This window comes from Trachemys scripta, chromosome 10 (assembly GCF_013100865.1).
Source record: "Trachemys scripta elegans isolate TJP31775 chromosome 10, CAS_Tse_1.0, whole genome shotgun sequence".
In the NCBI taxonomy this organism is placed as follows: Eukaryota; Metazoa; Chordata; order Testudines; family Emydidae; genus Trachemys; species Trachemys scripta.
Genome location: NC_048307.1, coordinates 30,825,876 through 30,846,936, shown reverse-complemented (window position 1 = coordinate 30,846,936; position 21,061 = coordinate 30,825,876). Strand labels below are relative to the sequence as shown.

At 47.1% G+C, this 21,061-nt stretch overlaps 1 protein-coding gene across 2 annotated transcripts in view; it reads right to left on the bottom strand.

The window, feature by feature from the left end:
- GSG1L (GSG1 like) overlaps positions 1 to 21,061 on the bottom strand; it is a 115,592-nt gene that overhangs the window by 65,066 nt on the left and 29,465 nt on the right. For both annotated transcript variants that reach the window (XM_034784544.1, XM_034784543.1), the window contains exon 2: positions 16,332 to 16,379. In XM_034784544.1, coding sequence (XP_034640435.1) covers positions 16,332 to 16,379 — 48 coding nt within the window. The remainder of the gene's footprint in view (positions 1 to 16,331; positions 16,380 to 21,061) is intronic.

Sequence of the window (21,061 nt, the reverse complement as noted above, 5' to 3'; positions counted from 1 at the left end):
TAGCACTTTTCTGTTGAAGTTCTTCATTTGCATTTCACATGGCTTCTTTCTCATTTGACTGCTCATTTGATGGGTTATTTAGTTGTGAGGTATACACAACGTAAGTATTTGCGACTACATTATAATGGAATGCAGATACATGAAAACAATGCAAGTAACATCTCACTTGTTTTCATGAAGATTAAACACCAAAAACACTCTTATACATTTACCAATTACTTTGAGCTATACTAATACACAAGTGAATTGACCTGGAGCTTCAGCATGAGATGGCACCTGGTCTGCCAGCGTCCCAGCTCATCTGATTTTGACAGTCCTTCGGTATGGGTGGGATGGTGGGGATAGGAAGGGAATGATTTGCATGCCTGGGTTCACAATTTCAGAGCAAACATTCTCAAAGATATAAAGTAAAACGTACCTATTTTCTTACAGCATGGAATACCGACATTACAAGTGAGATGAATGCATGCAGCAATTTGCAAGCATTTCATAGAGTCGAAATACATTCTTATAAGATTAATACCTATTTTGAGCAAAACTAACACACAGGTGAACTGGTCTGGTCTCTAGCTATGAGTTTGTCAGTTCTTAGCTAATGCCTGGGACCTGGGCGAGAGCTGGCATCTGGCCTGCCAGCGTCACAGTAACTATACAAGTGTATTAAGTTTGAGGAGGAGGAGTTGGGATGCTTTGTGTCTCCTTTGTGAAAAGGCATTAAGCCCCATTCAGGCTTAAAATAAGGGCATGATGGCCAAGTGAGCACGCCTGCTTTCTCATTCAATTTCACCATTCAGATAGTTTTTGTGCTCTTTTTTTGCTTGTATGTTTTAGGCTCCCAGATTGGAATTGTGTGCCACAAATACTTGGTGTGATCAATAAGAAATGCTGAAAGAAATAAACATTGAGCATACCGTCGTGGCTGGCACAGTTTTCCAGCTCTGCACTCCCAGCACTGAGCATTCAGCCCATCTGTTGGGTAGTGTAATCTGATTATGTCAGACCATCTGCCTGATCACTTTGTGCTTCTGTGTAGAAAGCTGGGATGAGAGAAATAGATCAAGAAGCTGTGAGAGACTTCCTCACAAATTCTTCATGTTGCCTGGGATGCTGGCAGACCAGGTGCCAGCTCATGGCAAAGCTGAACACTAATAAACACATACCTGGAATTAATCTGCCTCACTTGTGTGTTAGCATTGTTAAAATAGTAGTATTAGAATCATAAAAATGTATAGTTTTTTTACATTTACTAAAAATTTAGTTTTTTTGATTGTTGTAGTTAGATTAATGCAGGCAGCAACTTACAAATATTCAATATTTAATGCAGGCAGCAACTTACAAATATTCAATATTGAATATTTGTAAGTTGCTGCCTGTATTAATCTAATAACGTCTGTATCCCATCTTGTAAAGTAATATTAGAGGGTTGTATTGTAAGTCTCTGTGACTGTGTAAATCATCAGGTAGGGGCTAGCCATTAACTAGTGTAAAGTGCTGATTTCCAATAGAAGGTGTTACGTCCTGTCCAACAGGCAAGGTCCATCAACACCAGATTGACTATTGTGGAACATGAAATAGGACAAAAGATATTTGCTGTTTTGCTCTCTCTTTCTCTCCCCCCCCCCAACCCCCCCGTGAAGATCCCATCAGCTGAGTTTGCAGCTCAGAGCATATGGCAAGAGGGGGTTAAAAACCCCAAACAAAAGGAACTAGGGCTCTCTCTGCTGCTTGGACTCCAGTGGGCGAGGTTTTTCTAAGCATTGACAAGAGATCCCCAGCTGCTTAGCATAGGTAGCCCTAAAGGACAGCTAGAGTTTACAGATTATAGAAGCTTCTATTTCCTTTTGAAATTTAAGATTGTAACTCATTTGTGTACTTATGTTCACCTGCATTAACGTTGTAAATCATTTCCTTTCCTATGATTTATTATTATAGGATTGACTACAGGGGTTGTCTTTGGTGTGAGATCTGAGGTGCAATTGATCTGGGGTAAGTGACTGGTCCTTTGGGACAGGAAGTAACCTGAATATTGCTGTGGTGCTTGGTGTAAGGGGCCATCTATCACATAGGTAGGCTCACCTGGGTGGCAAAATAGATTGGAGTACCCAAGGGGACTGTGTGTGACTCCAGGTATAGTGCCTGACTGTTTACATTTGATTAATTGGTTGGTGAAATCTAAATAGAAGTCACAGCCAATGTGGGGTTTGTGCCGTGGTTCTGAACAGTCTGCCCTGCGCTTGGTACCCATGCTCCTGAGCCACTGCCGGGCAGTGTTACTCTGCCAAAACCCAGCAGAGGCACCTACAATGCTGAAATGTCATTAGACACTCGGCAGAAGAGATAGGGAGGATCATCCAGCCAAGGTGGCTGTGGCTACCAGACTCTGGGTACATCTACACGTTGAGCTGGAGGTGTACATTCCAGCTCAAGGAAACATAGTCTCACTAGCTCTGGTCAAGCTAGTGCACTAAAAATAGAGCAGAGCCCTCATGGCACAAGCGGTGGGAGGGGCTAGCTGCTCGTAGTCTGTGCTTACCATTTTGGATAGGTACCTACTTGAGACCTCCGCTGCATCAGAGCTAGCATGGGTATGTGTCCTGGAGATGGAACTCACACCTTCGGCTCAAAGTGTAGATGTACCCTCTGAGACTGCATGTGGTGAGTTTAATGCCCAGGCACAGTTTGGATCATGGAAAGAATGCTGGTTGTTTTGGTTTCATTTGTCTTTAATCTTGGATGTATTTCTTTATTTTCTTGGGATGAGGGGAGCTCTGTGCCAAAGGAACTAAGAGTGTGGGCTGGAGTCAGAAGGGAGGGTTTCCATTGTCTACTGTAGTACAGTTGATTCCTCGCTATTTAACCAAACGAGAGGAAGGTTGGTTTTATAATTATGCAATTGGACTGGGATCAGGAGTCAATTCTGTGTGTGACTTTGGGCAAATCACTTGATACCCCTGTGCCTCTTTGTAAAATGGAGGTAATAATACTTCCCTACTTTGCAGCATTGGGAGAGAAACTAATTAATGTTCGTGTGGCACCTAGATATGGGGTGATGAGTGCAATGGAAAACCCATACAGTAATATCTAAAATAAGAATATTCCCCATACTTTTGTATGGAAAATGCATTAAATCTCATATCCAAAACAGAGTTTCCCTACTCTATCCCCAAACATGTCAGAGTTAATACAAGCCATAAGTGACATACAACATGAGCTGCCAGTATGATGCTGCGGCCAAGAGCTAATGCGATCCTGGGGTGCATAAACAGGGGAATCTCTAGTAGCAGGGGCGGCTCCAGGCACCAGCACACCAAGTGCGTGCCTGGGGCAGCAAGCCACGGGGGGCGGCCTGCCAGTCGCCGTGAGGGCGGCAGTCAGGCTGCCTTCGGCAGCATTCCTGCGGGAGGTCCGCTGGTCCCGCAGTTTCAGCAGCAATTCGGCGGAGGGTACACCAAAGGCATGGGACTGGCAGACCTCCGCAGGCATGCCGCCGAATCCGCATTACCAGTGGACCTCCCGCAGGCATGCCGCCGAAAGCTGCCTGACTGCCGTACTTGGGGCGGCAAAATACATAGAGCCGCCCCTGTCTAGTAGGAGCAAAAAGATTATTTTACCTCTAGATTTGGCCCTAATGTGACTGTTGCCAAAACACTGTGTCCAATTTTGGTGTCCCCAATTCAAGAAGGATGTTGATAAAATGGAGGCGGTTCAGAGAAGAGCCATGAGAATGGTTAAAGGATTAGAAAACAGTGGGAGACTGAAGGCATTCAATCTATTTATTTTAACAACGAGAAGGTTAAAGGGGTGACTTGATTATCTACATGGGGGAACAAATATTTAACAGTAGGCTCTTCAATCTAGCAGAGAAAGGTAACACTATCCAATGGCTGGAAGTTGAAGCTTGCCAAATTCAGACAGGAAATAAAGACGCAAATTTTTAATGGTGAGAGTAATTAACAATTGAAAGAACTTACTCAGGGTTATGGTGGATTCTCCATCACTGACAATTTTAAAATCTAGACTGGATGTTTTTCTAAAAGATCTGCTCTAGGAATTATTATGGGAGTTCATGACCTGTTATACAGGAAGTCACAATGGTGCCTTTTGGTCCTGGAATCTATGGATCAATGAATATATGTATCCTATTATTCACAAAAAGCTATGCTAAAAGAAAGTTGTTTGTAAAGTCCATCACTCAGCCATCCCAGCAATATCAGATATAAAGTGTTCTGTGGAACCTTAATTCTGCCCCTTGTGCTATACATTATAACCAATGAATTCGTAACATCTCATAGGAAGTCCGTGATGGAGTCAGGAATGGAACCCAGTTCTCTTGGGTCCTCATGAAATGCTGTGTTCACAAGAGAACAGGGAACATTTTCTAAAGTTCCTAAGTCACTTTGAAGCCTTACTCTCAATGATTTTCACTGGACTTAGGCTACTTGGTGCCCTAGGCACTTCTGAAAACTTTACCTAACATCTTTCTTCACGGACAGATCTTTGCTTTGAAGCTAATCTTCTATTTCCTATGAATACACATGTAAACTAGTTTCAGTGGTAGCCGTGTTAGTCTGTATCAGCAAAAAAACGAGGAGTCCTTGTGGCACTTTAGAGACTAACAAATTTATTTTGGCATAAGTTTTTGTGGGCTAGAACCAGGACTGCCCAGAGTGGGGGGCAAGTGGGGCAATTTGCCCCAAGCCCCCATGAGAATATAGTATTCTATAATATTGCAACCTTTTTTTATGGAAGGGGCCCCCGAAATTGCTTTGCCCCAGGCCCCTCTGAATCCCCCCTGACCCACTTCATCAGATGTATGAAGTAAAAGATACAGGAGCAGGCATAAATACATGAAAGGATGTGGGTTGCTTTACCAAGTGTGAAGTCAGTCTAACGAGATAAATCAATTAACAGCAGGCTACCAAGGGAGGAGAAATTACTTTTGAAGTGGTAAGAGTGGCCGATTTCAGACAGTTGACAAGAAGCTGTGAGTAACAGCAGGGGGAAATTAGTATTGGGGAAATTAAGTTTAGGTTTTGTAATGACCCAGCCACTCCCAGTCTTTATTCACGCCTAATCTGATGGTATCTAGTTTGCAAATTAATTCCAGTTCTGCAGCTTCACACTGGAGTCTGTTTTTGAAGTTTTTTGTTGAAGAGTTGCCACTTTAAGGTCTGTTATTGAGTGACCAGAGAGATTGAAATTTTCTCCTACTGGTTTTTGAATGGTATGATTCCTGATGTCAGATTTGTGTCCATTTATTCTTTTACATAGAGACAGTTTGGCCAATGTACGTGGCAGAGGGGGCATTGCTGGCACATAATGGCATATATCACATTGGTAGATGTGCAGATGAATGAGCCCCGGATGGTGTGGCTGATGTGATTAGGTCCTATGATGGTGTCCCTTGAATACATATGTGGATAGAGTTGGCACCGGGATTTGTAGCAGGGTTTGGTTCCTGGGCTGGTGTTTTTTTGTGTGGTGTGTAGTTGCTGGTGAGTATTTGATTCAGGTTAGGGGGTTGTTTGTAAGCAAGGACTGGCTTGTCTCCCAAGGTGTGTGAGAGTGAGGGATCGTCCTTCAGGATAGGTTGTAGATCCTTGATGATGCGCTGGAGAGGTTTTAGTTGGGGGCTGTAGGTGATGTCTAGTGGCGTTCTGTTACTTTCTTTGTTGGGCCTGTCTTGTAGTAGGTGACTTCTCGGTACCCTTCTGGCTCTGTCATTACATTCATTCACATAAGGCAATTAGCCGGCACTTCATTATAACATAGATAGTTAAGCTGAAGGCAATCTAGATAATATTATTAGTTTCCTGCAGTATCTTACATCTTTGATCTTAATGTTAACTGGACACAGCCACATATATAATTAAGGCAATTAAGACATAAAAGGGGATTAGCATCTACAAGCTAATCTGGTTACATTGTTAAACTTCTAACAAGATATAGGTAAACACAGACAATTACTCTTGAAATTATTCCTACAAACGAATGAGTTGATGATTGCTAGTCTAGTACATCTCTTTGAAATGTACATACAAATAGATGATCTTGATTAAAAATTGTAATGCCTTCTGTTAGGTTGTTATGGGTCATACATAGGGTGGCCTGTCTGTCAGTGTCTCAGAATTGTATCCATGCAGTTAGTAATTGCATAATTGCACTGTGTCTTTAGGGGTGTGTCTACGCTTGTGAGGGTACACAGTTCCACGTGTGGTGTTGTGCCATAAACCCCCTACTATCCACATCTGAATCCCTGAAGCACGTTCCTGAAGGACAGTCTAGTGCACGAAAGCTAGCATGCATGATGTGTGTGGGTGTGTACTCCGCTTTGCTGTGACATGGCCCCGTACCTGTTCTACAGTGCAACGTGGAAGGGAGCAAGGCACATGTACTAGGTCACGGGTATCAATAGTCCTCTAGGGCCATACTCACGGTGCATTGAACCCTTTGCTGCCTGGCCCTTACTCAAAGGTAGAAAGGTCCTTGATCTCCTGTTGCCAGAGGTACTAGTGACCTGCACTGAGCACCTGTCATAGATGCAGGAACTAGGGGTGCAGAGGGTGCTGGGGCTCTGCTCCTAGCCCTGCATGTTGGGTCCCGGCCCTGTGCCTATGCCCCTGCTACTCCCAGCCCTGCACCCCTGCTGTGGCCTCGGCCTCAGCCCCCTTACCTCTGTCTGGGTGCCCCCCTCCCAGAGACATGGCCCTGCTCCTGGCCCCAGCTCTGCAGGGTGTGCGTGGGCAGGGGTAAAGGGTCTGGGTTTCAGCTCCCCCACTATTAAAAGTGTTCCAGCACCACTGTCACTTTCAGTTCTCCCATGAACCGTACTGCTCAGCACCTGCGATCATGGAGCATGTTCCAAGAGCTGCTGCCTGGTCTCTGGAGCCCACTCGTGTGCTGATCAGTGTGTGGGCAGAATACACCCTCCTCCATGACTTCCTCTTTACTGGCAGGAACTTTCTCCTGTCTCGGGAGATTTTACAGATTCTGGAGGAGGTGGCATGAACCAGACTTCGTCCCAGAGATGGGAGTGCATGAAGCATCTCCTGCTCAGGTACCAGAGGGTTAAGGACTGAAACAATTGCTCTGGGAAGGGACCTAGCACATGCCCTTGTAGATGAGCTGGATTGTACGCTCTCCAGAACTGCAAGCAATGAGCCTGAATTCAGTCACAACCCCCTCCTCAACCAGCCTCCTCATGCAACAGGATGCCAATGAGGGGCAGGGCAAGGCGGCATCAAGGACCATGGAGGGAGACTCCAAGGAAGTCCCAGAAGACCTGGAGGAAGAGGAGCATGTTACTGTGCACCTCTACCTGGCAGACCTGGTGAGGAATTATTTAGGAGGGCCCCAAGCTATGGCAAGAAAAGGAATCTCAGGCTGGCAAGTTATAATACACCCTCATGCTCCCTGGATCTATCCCCTCTTGTGCCAGGAATACATGCCTGGAAGCTAGCCCCGTCACCATATCCCCTCCCCAGGCTTCACCCCAACATTGTCCCTGAGCAAGACACAGCTGTAGATCCATGATTTTAGGGAAATCCCATGAACCACTGCAAAGCATTTTGCATAAGCTATACCAGAGTATTAACAAGCAGTCACTCTGCCCTGTACCTGTGCATTACTTGCCCAGCACGACAGTGATAGTTCCTTGGCTGCATGAAACGGGAAGGTGGGGGGAAAGAGGGAGAGAAGAAGGATGGCATCAGTTCTAAGCGGCCCTGAGTTGGGAAAGAACAGTTCTGGTTGTGACAAAAACCCAACATCATCCCTCCCCCAGTTCCCCCATGCCCAGTCCTTCCCCTTATGAATGGGAACTGCATGGAAAGGGGTGGGGGATGGTTGGGAGCTTGTGTATGGGCCTGCCTAGGTCCAGAAAGGGAAAGGGTTGTCCAAGGAAAGTCAGAGTGGTCCATTCTTCTTGTGATCATTGCAAATGTTATGTACCACTCCATCACCGCACTGAGCCACTCTGCAGATGCTGGGAGAAGCATCTGCTCCTTCAGTTCCATAGAGACAATGCTGTGTCCCTTAATGATGGAGAGGTGACTGGCTCGCGGTGTTAATCCAGAAGTTCAAGGGAGAAAATACACTTCCAGTGCATCTCTGTTTCCCTATCTTTTTCAATGCTGTTTGCTGTACACAGGGGCCAGAGTTTCTGGCAATGCAGGTGGGGTTGGTGGGCATTCTCTGTGATTCTCTGTTCCTCTTCCATAGGAAATCAATCTGCTAGCTTAAAATACAGTTTCCTCTCAAATTGCCACCCAGTCCTGTAAGCATAATTCAGCAAATTTTTGGAGTAGCAGAAATTTAAGCTGGTTCTTCAGATTTAAGGACTGTGCAAATGTGCTTGGTCCACCTTCGTAGCTCCTCAAACCACTCCACTCAGCCGAATATAGAGGAGTCACCATTAGCAAAAACATCTCTGGCACTGGTGGCCAGTTGCCCTCCTCAGTCCTGGAAAGCCACATCTCTTTTCCATGCCAATGCTTTCAAAACTCCTGTGTTCTCCAAGTGATGGCCAGCCTTTAAAGAAGAAAAGGGTGACTGGTAATATTACCCCTGTGGGAACTGACCATACCCCAACAGGACCCTTGATGCACTGTACGCATTCCAACATTTGAATATAAGTAATGCAAGTATATATTTACCCTCCGCTCCTTCCTCGTGGGCTGCAAAAGTAGTCTGAAGAAAGGAGGCTGTAACAGCTGCACTCCTGGGCTACTAAAAAACTATCAATATTGTGGCCTTCAGGCCTACGTTATGGGGGCATTTCTTAGGTTCCGTCAAAGGAGAAATGAAATATAATGCTAGCCATCTGTTTGACTCGGCAGACCATTCCGATACCAACAGGGAACCCATTCCACTGGGAAGGCAGCAGTTGCACTGCAGAGACAGCAGAGGAAGATGCCGAAGGACTCTGGAGGACCTGCTTGTTGGCATACACAGAAGGAGTCAAGAGCAGCTGGACTGACTTAGGGCAAGGGAGGATCAGGCTTTTGGCTAGGATGAGGCATTCCTGTAAATGGAGAGACAGCCCAGGCAATGGGAGCGTGGCCACAGGGAATGGGAGTGTGCACTCATGCAGTGTCTAGTCCGACTGGCGGTAGAATGCTTTTGGGGCTCACCCACTGCTTTTGCTGCTGCTCCTCTCCTGGAACAGGCAGCACCTCTCACTTCTGCTCCTCCTCCCTCAGATGCCCAGGCTGCAGCTGAGGCAGTGAATTCCAACCCCCACCCACCAGGGAGGAGCATGCTGGACACCAGCCACAATATACTCTGCTGGCATCTGAAACCCCTCTCAGGGGAACTCCCCAGAGCATGGAGGAGGGAAACAATGGGCTTCATCTTGTCCCTGTAGCCCAGCCTAGGATCAGCCCCCAAGCCCCACACAGAGAGTCCCTGTTTGTCTCCCTGCACCATAATCCACAGTTGTCCCCTTCCACCTGCCCTTTATCGGGGGTGGGGGGGGGGGGAGAGCAAGAAGACATTTTCACAGACATTAACGTTTGCCCATTCCTCTGGGATTTTTTTTTTTTTTTGGTTGGTTCATTTGTTTCGGTTTTGAAGAAAAGTTTGCTATGGGTATGTAACTAAAAATTTCTATTAATTTCCCTTGTGTGCGCATCTTGTTTTCTGATACTCAACATGATACTTCCCAGAGACTGGAAAGGGAGTAGCAGAATTCACAGCTCATGATGGTGATTTATTAAAAATCTGGTACCATGGAACTGCAAACAATTTCATCCCTGCACCAAACCTTTCCAGGCTCCCCCACTCATGAATTTGCTACCTTGACAATGAAGTAAGCGGTGAAATAACTGTTGCATCCAAAGCACCACAATGAAAACCAGAAGAGAATTTAACGGACACATCTTTATGTCTTTGTTAATAATTTGTGATAATACAGAGAGGAAACAAAAGTAAAATAACGGGAGATATGTAACAGTGAGTGGTGCTTTTATAACTCATGTGTAGACTTCAGTATTGATATAGCCTGGTAAAATGCCCCAATAGTTGACTTCCCAAATTGGTTTACAACAGACTGATAGCTGTCAGATGTTGCCAGATTCCAAAGGGTGATAGTCACATGCTTCTGTTCTATGGGTTTCCAAAAATGAGAGGCCTGGCCCTGGAGGGTTGGGGCAAGCACTTTGCACAAGGCAATGAATTTCTGCTTTCTCATTCAGAAGTTCTTCAGCCACTAGTCATCCTCCTCGACAATGTGGACCCATCACACCATGCTGATTCTCCAGGGCCAGAAGCAGCAATCCACCTGCGACCATGCCATTGCAATCCTGGCATTGAAAAGAGCTGTTCAATGGGACCCAAATGGATTTTCATTCCTCTTCTGGGTCAGCCATCTTCACCATCTGAAATCTTTTTGGACTGATTCTGTCCAGTAACTAGTACTGCACCGCATGAACATTTGTCCCACGAGCAGGAGAAGAACGACATCATCATAGACTTGCTCCATGACTCCAATGCAGTTTGGCAGAAGGGAGAGATGACAGAGGTGCCGTTGTCAAATGCATGAAGGTACAGTTCCAGCAACGTGAAGCAAGGCAGTTCCTAGAATGTCTCCTGTGACGCACAGAACTCTGGGACACTGCTCCTGAAACGTTACCATTAACATTGCATACTGAATAGGTGCAGTGTAAATGAGGGCACTCAACAGTGCACAGCATATACCCATACCCAGTACAGCATCTCTGGCCACGTGGTGCAGGTACAGAGTACATGCTCTAGTAGTACATGGACAAGTAACTGTGTACACTTTAAAGTGCAGACATAGGCTAAGTGAGGCACAGGAAGTGACTCTGGGTGAGAGTCCAGAAGACTGAGAGCTCTGGAGAGTCTGTGAAGCCTCTATCTCATTTTAAATATCATACTTTTCCTTTTATTATTTTTGTCTTTTTTATTAGCTGGGAGATGCCCTAGCCCCCTTTTTATTTTCAGAGAGAGAAAGCAAGCAAAAAGCCCACATGGGGAAAATGCTGGAAAGAGAAGTATCCCAGCTGTTAACAGCTCTAAATATTGTCTCATAAAGATACTCAGTAGACTGTCTTCTGTGCCTAAAATACTTGAGACTTTAAGATTGTCCTCTGTAATGTCTAGTAAATAAGGTTTGTTAAACTTCTGCTTAGTAATGGTGTTCTGTTAAACTGTATTATAATATCTGTGGGAGAGGAAGAAAGGGTCAGCCCCCGACATAAGAACTGACGTCTAAGAAGGAAGCTGTATAATTGACTGTGAAGTTGTGGTTAAGATTATAAGAATTTGGTTTCATCGTTAACCAGGTGCAAATGATACATTTGATTGATTTTTGGTAAAATTTGCTAGTTAGGATTTATAACCAAATGGGCAGCCACCTTCTTGTGCCATCTCTTAGAGTTTATACAAGCACTGATTATATTTTTAATACTCATTTTATGATTTCATTCCAACCTAATGTTGAGACTCACTTGTTTGATTTCTGGATTTGATTCTGTTTTGATAGTGTTTTATTCTTATTTTAATTAATTATTAATAATAGCTTAGCTATGGTGATATGTTTCCTTGATTTTTATTTTAGTTCATTTAAGAATTTTAATAAAGTTTATAAAATAGAAACTGATCCAGACAACAGCTCCAACTTTGTCCTTTCCTGGGGGGGGGTGCTCGATCCCTGCTCCACCCCAGGTCCCGCCCCCACTCCACCCCTTCCCCTGAGCCCCTATCCCCACCCTCCCTCTTTCTGCCCCTGCCCTGTTCTGCCCCCTGCCCCAAGTGTGCCCCTCCCTCGCTCCTTCCCCCCACAGTGCCTCCTGCACGCCACTAAACAGCTGATCCACAGTGGGCAGGAGGTGCTGGGGGCAGGGGCAGGTGCTGATCGGCGGGAGGCGCTGGGCAGGGAGGGAGAGGAGCTGATGGGGGGACTGATGGGGGGTGCACCCACCATTTCCCACCCCCCCCGGGTGTTCCATCCCCGGAGCACCCATGAAGTTGGTGCCTATGGATCCAGAATCACATCTCTTTCAATAAGCAAAATGTGTCCAGAACCTTTAAGGGCCTGGGTGAAGACCAGCCTGTCAACATAAAAGCATGGGACGCGCCGCCTAATGTGTCTATTGTTCTCACCTGTGAAAGACATACAGTGCTTTCTACTGTATGTTCATCATCTGTCCAAGCTCCTGCCATACCTCCCCAGGTTAGCGAACTCCTTAGCAGTCTGACCACTGCAGATGCTGGTTGGTGTGGGAAATCCCCACAGCAAGATGACTCAAACAGATCAAAAAGTTAGTGGAAAAATAATTGAGTCCTAAAATGTTACGATGTAAAGAAACCTGTAACTATTCAATGTGAAGCCAGTGAACGCAGCATTATTACAGACTGGCCAGCCTGTGCCATTTGCCTTGTCTTGGACTATCTCCGACAAAGCAAAGCTCAAACATAGAAAGATTGCCTAGCCATTATGTTTAAATGCATCAAGTTTGACCAGTCTGTCCTGGGACATGATCATATCCACGTGGATACAGACAACAAACCTTTGGGATCCATCTTCAAAAACCCTTTGCTTCAAAATGTCTTCAAAGAATGCTAATGAAAATTCAAAACTCATTGCTTGGACATAGAATACAAAGAAGGTGTCTGATGTTCATTGCAGACTCTGTTCAGCACAGCAGGGCCATTAGGAACTTGAACATATCTAAAAGGCAGAATTCCTTTCTGTGACAGGTAGCTTCTGCAGATACAAAGACCTTCCCAAACAGATGCTGCACTGCCAGCACTCAGACCAGTCACATACTCTGCTCCCAGAGCCAGAACCCAGTATTCTAGTGCCAGTTCGCAAATAGCTATCTAACGTAGCGATGAAGTGCATGCTCTAGCTCCTTCTGTGGGCGATGGGCTACTCCTCAGAGAAGTTAAAAGCATGCTCTCCTTTATTTCCCCCTTCCCCTCCTCCAGTACCCCAGTTACTCCATACCTGGGGTAATTCAGGACTGTGTTATGCACCTGTGTGGTGGGGGTTCAAATCCAGCTGATAGTGGGACGAGCAGAAGTATATGTAAATTAGTGTGAGGACCCCAGGGAAAACAGTTTAAATCATTTTATATTACAGAAGAACAGTCAAACTGGCTCAAATAATAGGCCAGCTAGCCCAGTATCCTGTCTTCCAACAGTGTCCAGTACCAGAGGCTTCAGAGGGAATGAACAGAACAGGGCAATTACCAAGTGATCCATCCCTGTCATCTAGTCCCAGCTTCTGGCAGTTAGACATTTAGGGACACCCAGAGCATGGGGCTGCATCTTGCCTAGTAGCCATTGATGGATCTATCTCCATTAATTTATCTAATTCGTTTTTGTCCTTCACAACATCCCCTGGCAACACGTTCCACAGGTTCACTGTGCTTTGTGTGAAGTACTTCCTTATGTTTGTTTGAAACCTGCTGCCTATTCATTTCATTGGCTGACCCCTGTGTTATGTGAAGTGGTAAATAACACTTCCTTATTCACTTTCTCCACACCATTCATTATTTTATCATATCCCCCTTCAGTATCTTTTCCAAGCTGAACAGTCGCAGTCTTTTTAATCTCTCTTCATACGGAAGCTATTCCATACCCCTAATGGTTTTTTATTGCCCTTCTCTGTGCCTTTTCCAATTCTAATACCTCTTTTCTGAGACGAGGTTGACCACAACTGCACACAGTATTCAAGCTGTGGGTGTACCATGGATTTATATAGTGGCATTATGATAAGATAGAAACTATCTGTCCCTTTCCTAATGGCTCCCAACATTCTGTTCGCTTTTTTGCTTGCCGCTGCACATTGTGCAGATGTTTTCAGAGAACAATCCACAGTGACTCCTAGATCTTTCTTGAGTGGTAACAGCTAATTTAGACTCCATCATTTTGTATGTATAGCTGGGATTATGTTTTCCAATTACTTTTCACTTAACAGCATTGAATTTCATCTATTATTTTGTTGCTCAGTCACCCAGTTTTGTGGGATCCCTTTGTAATTCTTCGCAGTCTGCTTTGGACTTAACTATCTTGAGTAATTTTGTGTCATCTGCAAACTTTGCAACCTCACTGTTTACCCCTTTTTCTAGATCACTTATGAATATGCTGAACAGAACAGGCCCCAGTACAGCTCCTTGCCCCTCCTCCCGCACCACTATTTACCTCTCTCCACTGTGAAAACTGTCCTTTTATTCCTGCCCTTTGTCACCTATCTTTTAACCAGTTACTGGTCCATGAGAGGATCTTCCTTCTTATTCCATTACTACTCACTTTGCTTAAGAGCCTTGGGTGTGGGACTTTGTCAACAGCTTTCTGAAAGTCCAAGTATACAATATCAACTTGATCACACTTGTCCATGTGCTTGTTGACCCCTCAAAGAATTCTAATCGGTTGGTGAGGCATGATTTTCCTTTACAAAAGCAGTGTAGATTCTTCCAACATATCGTGTTCATCTGCATGTCTGATAATTCTGTTTTTTTTACTATAGTTTCAACCAGTTTGCCTGGTACTGAAGTCAGGCTTACTGGCCTGTAATTGCAGGGATCACCTCTGGAGCCTTTTTAAAAAATTGGTGTAACATGAGCTATCTGCAAGTCATCTGGTACAGAGGCTGATTTAAGCGATAAGTCGCATACCACAGTTAGTAGTTCTCAGATTTCATATTTGAGCTCCTTCAGAATTCTTGGGTGAATACCATCTGGTCCTGGTGACTTATTACTGTTTAAGTTACCAATTTGTTCCAAAACCTCGTCTATTGACACCTCAAATGAGACATTTCCTTAGATTTTTCGAATGGCTCAGGTGTGCGAATCTCCCTCAATATCCTCTGCAGAGAAGACTGATGCAAATAATTCATTTAGCTGCTCCACAATGGCCTTGTCTTCCTTGTGTGCTCCTTTAGCACCTCAGTAGACCGGGACCCCCTGATTGTTGAATAGGCTTCCTGCTTCTGAAGTACTTAAAATAATTTTTTCTGTTAGTTTTTGTCTTTTGCTAGTTGCTCTTCAAATCCTTTTTTGATCTGCCTAATTATACGTTTACTTTTGACTTGTGACAGTTTATGTTCCTTCCTATTTTCCTCTGAAGGATTTTACTTCCAATTTTTAAGAGATGCCTTTTTGTCTCGAACCACCTCTTTTACAGTTTAGCGATGGCAGCATTTTTTTCATCTTGTTGCTATTCTTTTTATTATTATTATTTGGGGTATACATAGAGCTTGAGCCTTTACTATGGTGTTTTTAGAAAGTTTCCATGCAGTTTGCAGGGATTTCACACTTGTGACTGTTCCTTTTAATTTCCACTTAACTAGCCGCCTCAGTTTTCTGGTGTTCCCCTTTTTTAACTTTAATGCTTCTGTGGTGGGTTTGTATTTCCCCCACAGTAATATTACATTTAATTACATTATGATCACTATTAATGAGTGGTTCAGCTATATTCACCAGCTGGAGAAGGTGATTTTGAAATACTGAAGAAATTGACAAACCAGAACTCCATATATCAGGTATCAGAGGGGTAGCCGTGTTAGTCTGAATCTGTAAAAAGCAACAGAGGGTCCTGTGGCACCTTTAAGACTAACAGAAGTATTGGGAGCATAAGCTTTCGTGGGTAAGAACCTCACTTCTTCAGACTTGCATCTGAAGAAGTGAGGTTCTTACCCACGAAAGCTTATGCTCCCAATACTTCTGTTAGTCTTAAAGGTGCCACAGAACCCTCTGTTGCTTTTTCCATATATTTCCATTCCATATATCCGTATATACCCCATATATCAGGTTGAACAAGATCTTTACAGCCAGTCCCTTCTCAATGCTGTTGACTCATCTTTTTATTTCTCTGTCTCTCAGACAAACAAGCAAGCAAACCTCCCACAACCAATATTTAATGAACAATAATGCCTGTGACACTGCTGCTTGCTCTGTATGCAAATCCTTCTGGCCTATGAAAACAACACAAATATGCTGCTCCTCTCCTCCACTGCTGGGGGTTAAGAAGTTATTTCTGGGATGTTGTTTCTAGTTTGACTTCCTGTAAAGCACTGGGTTTCCTCAGGAGGAGATGCATCTGGAGAACACTACACAAGACCTTGCAAAACTCCACAAAACTCCCACATAAACACGTGCCTCAAAGGTAGGGAAGGACTGATTGGATGTTCTTTCTCGCTTTACGCCCCACTCCCTTTCTTGTCTAGCTATCATATAAATTCTAGTGTAAGAGCCTCTTGTATTTTTATGAGAATGCACATTATCGCACTGAAGAAATAGGAAAAAATAATAGTGATATCTGCAAAGTGGCAAGTAGGAAGAAGCCTCAATTGTTATTTGTCTTACCTTTCTCAGAAGCCGGGGCAAGGTCAATAAAACTTCGACATTTTTCACCTTTAAAAGAAAAGGATTTATTTTAAGAGACAGAAGTTGATTTGGTTTTGCTTTGTCTTCTCTCGCTTCCAACGATGGGTACTGCAGCCACTCCCACTTCGGGCACTAACAGACCATGCACCGAGAGCCGGCTACTCATCTGCCAATCTTTCCCATCCACCATGCACTGCTCCCGCATGGTCTGACCCTCCAGCAGATCGATATGGGGTTTCCTCACCCATGTGAGCTCCCACATTCCCTCCCTCTGTTGGGAGTTGAGAACATGATTATGAAGAAGCAATTTACCCTTTGATTGCCAGGGTCCAGTCCCCCCCGGTGTGGTGACAGAGGGGATACAGTCTGCGCTGCACCTGTTCAGGAATTGTAAGGTCTTCTGTTGTACCCCTGCTGCAATGGCCACTGTGCAATGCAGTGCAGGGGCACAGAATCACTGGGCACAGGCCTGCCCTGGCACCTGGCGCTCCAACCAGGGTGGTACAGAGCCTCCCTGTGGCAGGGGGCATTCCAAGGAAGGTGTGTGTGGGGTGGGTGTCTTACACCTGTCCTGTGATCCCTTTGTACCAGCCTAGCTCTCTGTCTGCCTCAGAGTTACTCAACCCCTCCTGCTCAGAGCAAGCCTCCCAGAAGTAGTGGCTGGAGGAGCCTGGTCAATGCTAGCACACACCTCAGCTAATGCCAGTGAAGTAGAATTGGTGATAACAATGATGGGGCATTTTTTGCAGAAAAAGCCCATGTAAAAAAGGCCAATGATGCATGAAATTGACCCAGCAGCAAAAGTCCTTTTTCCCTTTTCACTGTACCTGGAAACACTCAAATGTGCTGTTGAGGGAGCATCAATAAACCATTGGAAATGGTGAAAGAGGAGAACATGGAAGATACCATGAGGACCTTGCTAGCTCTGCTCTACCTGTCGTAGAGCCAGCATACACCAGGAGACAGATGTGTTATTGCAGCGGCTTAGCTACACTGCCACCTTCCTACCTGATTCCTTCCTGCTGAGGGCTCTGGTTAGTGTCTTACAGACTGGGCCGGCTCTACTGTTTTTGCCGCCCCAAGCAGCGCGCCGAATTGACGGCGGGGGCAGGCCATGCGCCTTTAGGGCAGCACGCGCGTTTCCGTGGTGGCGGCAATTCGGCGGCAGCTTCTGTCTTCAGCTGGAAGACAGAAGCTGCCGCAGGCAGCTGAACATAGAAGCTGCCGCCAAATTGCCGCCGCCGCGGAAACGCACGTGCCGCCCCGCTGCTTGGGGGCAAAAACACACAGACTGCCGCCCCTTGCAGATTGCCGCCCCAAGCACCTGCTTGGAATGCTGGTGACTGGAGCCAGCCCTGCTTACAGACAGTCACAGACCCAGATTCGTCCTTGCACTGGCACCAGCATAGAAACCTAGGTGAGGCTGCAGGGCCAGCATGGCTCCTGAGGTCAGCCCTAGAGGCTGCCCAACCTTGTGCCTCAAAGGGTGCTAGTAACAGCAGCAGCAGCATGAGCAGTACTGGGGGGTAGTGCTTAGCAGCCCAGTCAGGGTGGGACTGGACCCCATTCTGCACACACTGAGCTTACCATCTGAGTCTAAGAAAAGAATGACAGGTAGTTTCAGACACACAGACTAGGGTTACCATTCGTCTGGATTCCCCCGGACATGTCCGGCTTTTTTGAGTTAAAAATAGCGTCCGGGGGGAATTTGTCAATGTCCGGATTTCCCCCCATGCAGAGCGCACGCGGCTTACAGGGCAGCCGGCTGGATCGTGCCACTCGCACGGGGCTCCAGCAGCCAAAGCCCCTCCTCCACTTCTCCCTCCACTCCCCTGCAACTTGAGACCACTCCCCTCCTCTATCTCTCTCCCTCCCTCCCCCCCCCTGCATTCACAGATCGCCGTCCGTCCGGCCGTTCACCTCGGGCCTCCGGCAGTCTGGAGTTCCGACCCTGCTCCCCTCCCCCGCTGCCGAGCGCACCGCTCTGCAGCACAGTAAGGGGGCCAGGGGGTCAGAGAAGAGGCAGGGAGGTTCGGGGGGGGTAGTCAAGAGAGAGGGAGCAGGGGGAGGGTTGGATGGGTCAGGAGTTCGAGGGGGGCTGTCTGGGGGTTGGGGGTGTAAGGCTTTGGGCAGTCAGGGTACAGGTGGGAGGGTCTCAGGAGGGGGCAGTTAGGGGACAAGGAACAGGGAGGCTTAGGTAGGGGGTGGGGTTCTGGAGGGCAGTTAGGAGCAGGGGTCCCAGGAGGGGGCAGTCAGGGGACAGGGAGCAGAGGGGTTTAGATGGGTCAGGAGTTCTGGGGGGGGGCTGTCAGGGGGTGGGGGTGTGGATAAAGGTTGGGGCAGTCAGGGTACAGGTAGGGGGTAGGGTCCTAGGGGGCCAGTTAGGATGTGAGGAAGGTCTCAGGAGGGGGCAGGCAGGGGACAAGAGGCAGGGAGGCTTAGGTAGGGGGTGGAGTCCTGGGGGGCAGTTAGGGGCAGGGGTCCCAGGAGGGGGCAGTCAGGGGACAAGGAGTGGGGGGGAGGGTTGGGGGTTCTGAGGGGGCAGGAAGTGGGAGGGAGTGGAAGGGGCAGGGGCGGGGCTAGGGCAGGGCGGGGCTAGGGCAGGATGGGGCGGGGCTCCTCCCATCCTCTTTTTTGATTGTTGAAATATGGTAACCCTAACACAGACAGAGGAGGACAAGGGAGCAGTGAGACGCCAATTATGATCACTGTGACAAGCAGAAGTCACAGTACACAAGTAGCCTGGCCTACCCCTTGTTTTGTAGCTATCATAGCAGAGGAGCTTTAAGGATTTGAAGGAGCAGTGAGGAGGCTTTGTAAACAGGGAGCTTAACCCAGGCCTTTGGGGGTGGCATGAGAGAAGAAAACTGGACTAATGAGCAGTCAAGACTTGCTTCCTTTGCAGAGTGGAGCTGAGGGTTGACAGCTCGATCACATATAAGAGATGATAAGTCAATAGGGTTTATTTAGAAGGAGAAAAAGTAGTTTGTTTTTGAGGCAGCGGAGAAGGGGGAAGCCAGTGAAGGGATGTGCAAAGAGCAGGAACGTGGTTGGAGTGTTGAGGCTGAAGAATGAACATCGCAGTAGCATTTTGGATGGATGTAAGTGGGGCAAGATTGCATTTGTCAAGGCTACAGAAGAGGATGTTGCAGTACTCACTCTACGACATGAAGAGGGCCTAGGTGAAAGTTCTAGCTGTGTGGGTGGAGAGGAAAAGCTGGGTCTCAGAGATGTGGGGCAGGAAGATTTAGACATGGCCTGAGTTGATTGGTCTAGTTGATTGGACATGTTGGTGAGTGGATAGCAGGCTGGCTATTGAGTAGAGCAGACAGCAGGACAGCTAGCAGCGTGGCTGGCAGAGAGGTGCATCTGGCGGTGAAGATTGTAGCAGAACCCCATGGAGAGGCGTGGCACTTGGCCATCAACCTGAGCAGCAGAGCATGTAAGATGTGCCCCTTCTACCCCCATACCTCCCTCCACTTCCACCCTGCCTGGGAGGTAAACTCTGCAGATGAACTTCTGAACTCTGGGGAGGCTGCACTGACCAAGGTCAGAAACTGTGGGTGGGGTGACTTTTGGGTTGCTGGACTTAAGACCCTGAGGGAAAAGGAGACTGCCAAACTTACTTGGGGGTGGGTCATTTGCTCATGGCTTGTGTTATGAATCCTGTTTGTGGCGTTTCCCCAATATAATGCTGCATTGTTTTCCCTCCTTTATTAAAAGGCTTTTGCTACACTCAGACTCCGTGCTTGCAAGCGGGGAAGTATTGCCTCTTAGAGGCACCCAGGGGGTGGCGTGTAATTGTCCCAGGTCACTGAGTTGGGGCTCGAGCCGGTTTTGCATTGTGTTATTTAAACAGAACCCCTAGATTCTGAACCCGGCCCTTGTTGCTGCCAACTCTGATGGGCAGAAGGGTTACAGGGGGAACTGCTGTAGGGAGGTTGGAGGACAAGGCAGAGGATGGGGAAGGCCACCAGCCAAAAGCAGCAGGAGAGGTAAGGACCAGTCCAAGGGGAGGGAGGGGGCACAGGCATCCATGTGTGCTTGCAAAAGCCCAGCCTGTGTGTGCTGCTGCTACAGGCCCAAGTGGTGGAAAAGGGGTGAAGCAAGCCACTGAGTCCCAGAGTAAGGAGCAGAGGCAGATGGTAGGTGGGGGTGGTAGAGGTGGCAGCAGTGGTGGTGGGGGTAAGGGGGAACAGATGGACTAGGGGGAGGGCTCTGCGCCACCCCGTCTCCCCACAGCAACAGTTATTACCCCCACCACAAGAGCAGAGATGGAAGCAGTCACTCAATCCTTCAGGAGGCCCCCTCCATGGTGTCCTGCAGAGTTTCTGCGTGTTCCTGCAGCAGCCAAGGTTTCCTTCTTCCTCCCCAAGGCACCAGCAGGCTTCCAGGCAGCACAGGCACCAGCAACAGTCAGCCTGGTAACCAGGCAGGAGGGACTCCTCAGGTAGTGGCAGCGGCAACAGCAGAGGCGGGGTCCCTCACCCCCCCCCTCTGGGGAGCAGGCCAGCAGACCCCCCACAAGCAGCAGCAGCAGCAACCAGGGAGTCCACTGGCTGGCAAGGTAGCGAGGGGCAGGGGGTCTGGCCCAAATGAGAATCTGAAGCAAAGGAATCTTGGGCCCAGCAGCAGCAGCTCCACACCCGCAAGAGGGTCCTGGACAGCCGATATGTTAGCCCTAGAATTAGGGTTACCAGATAGACTGT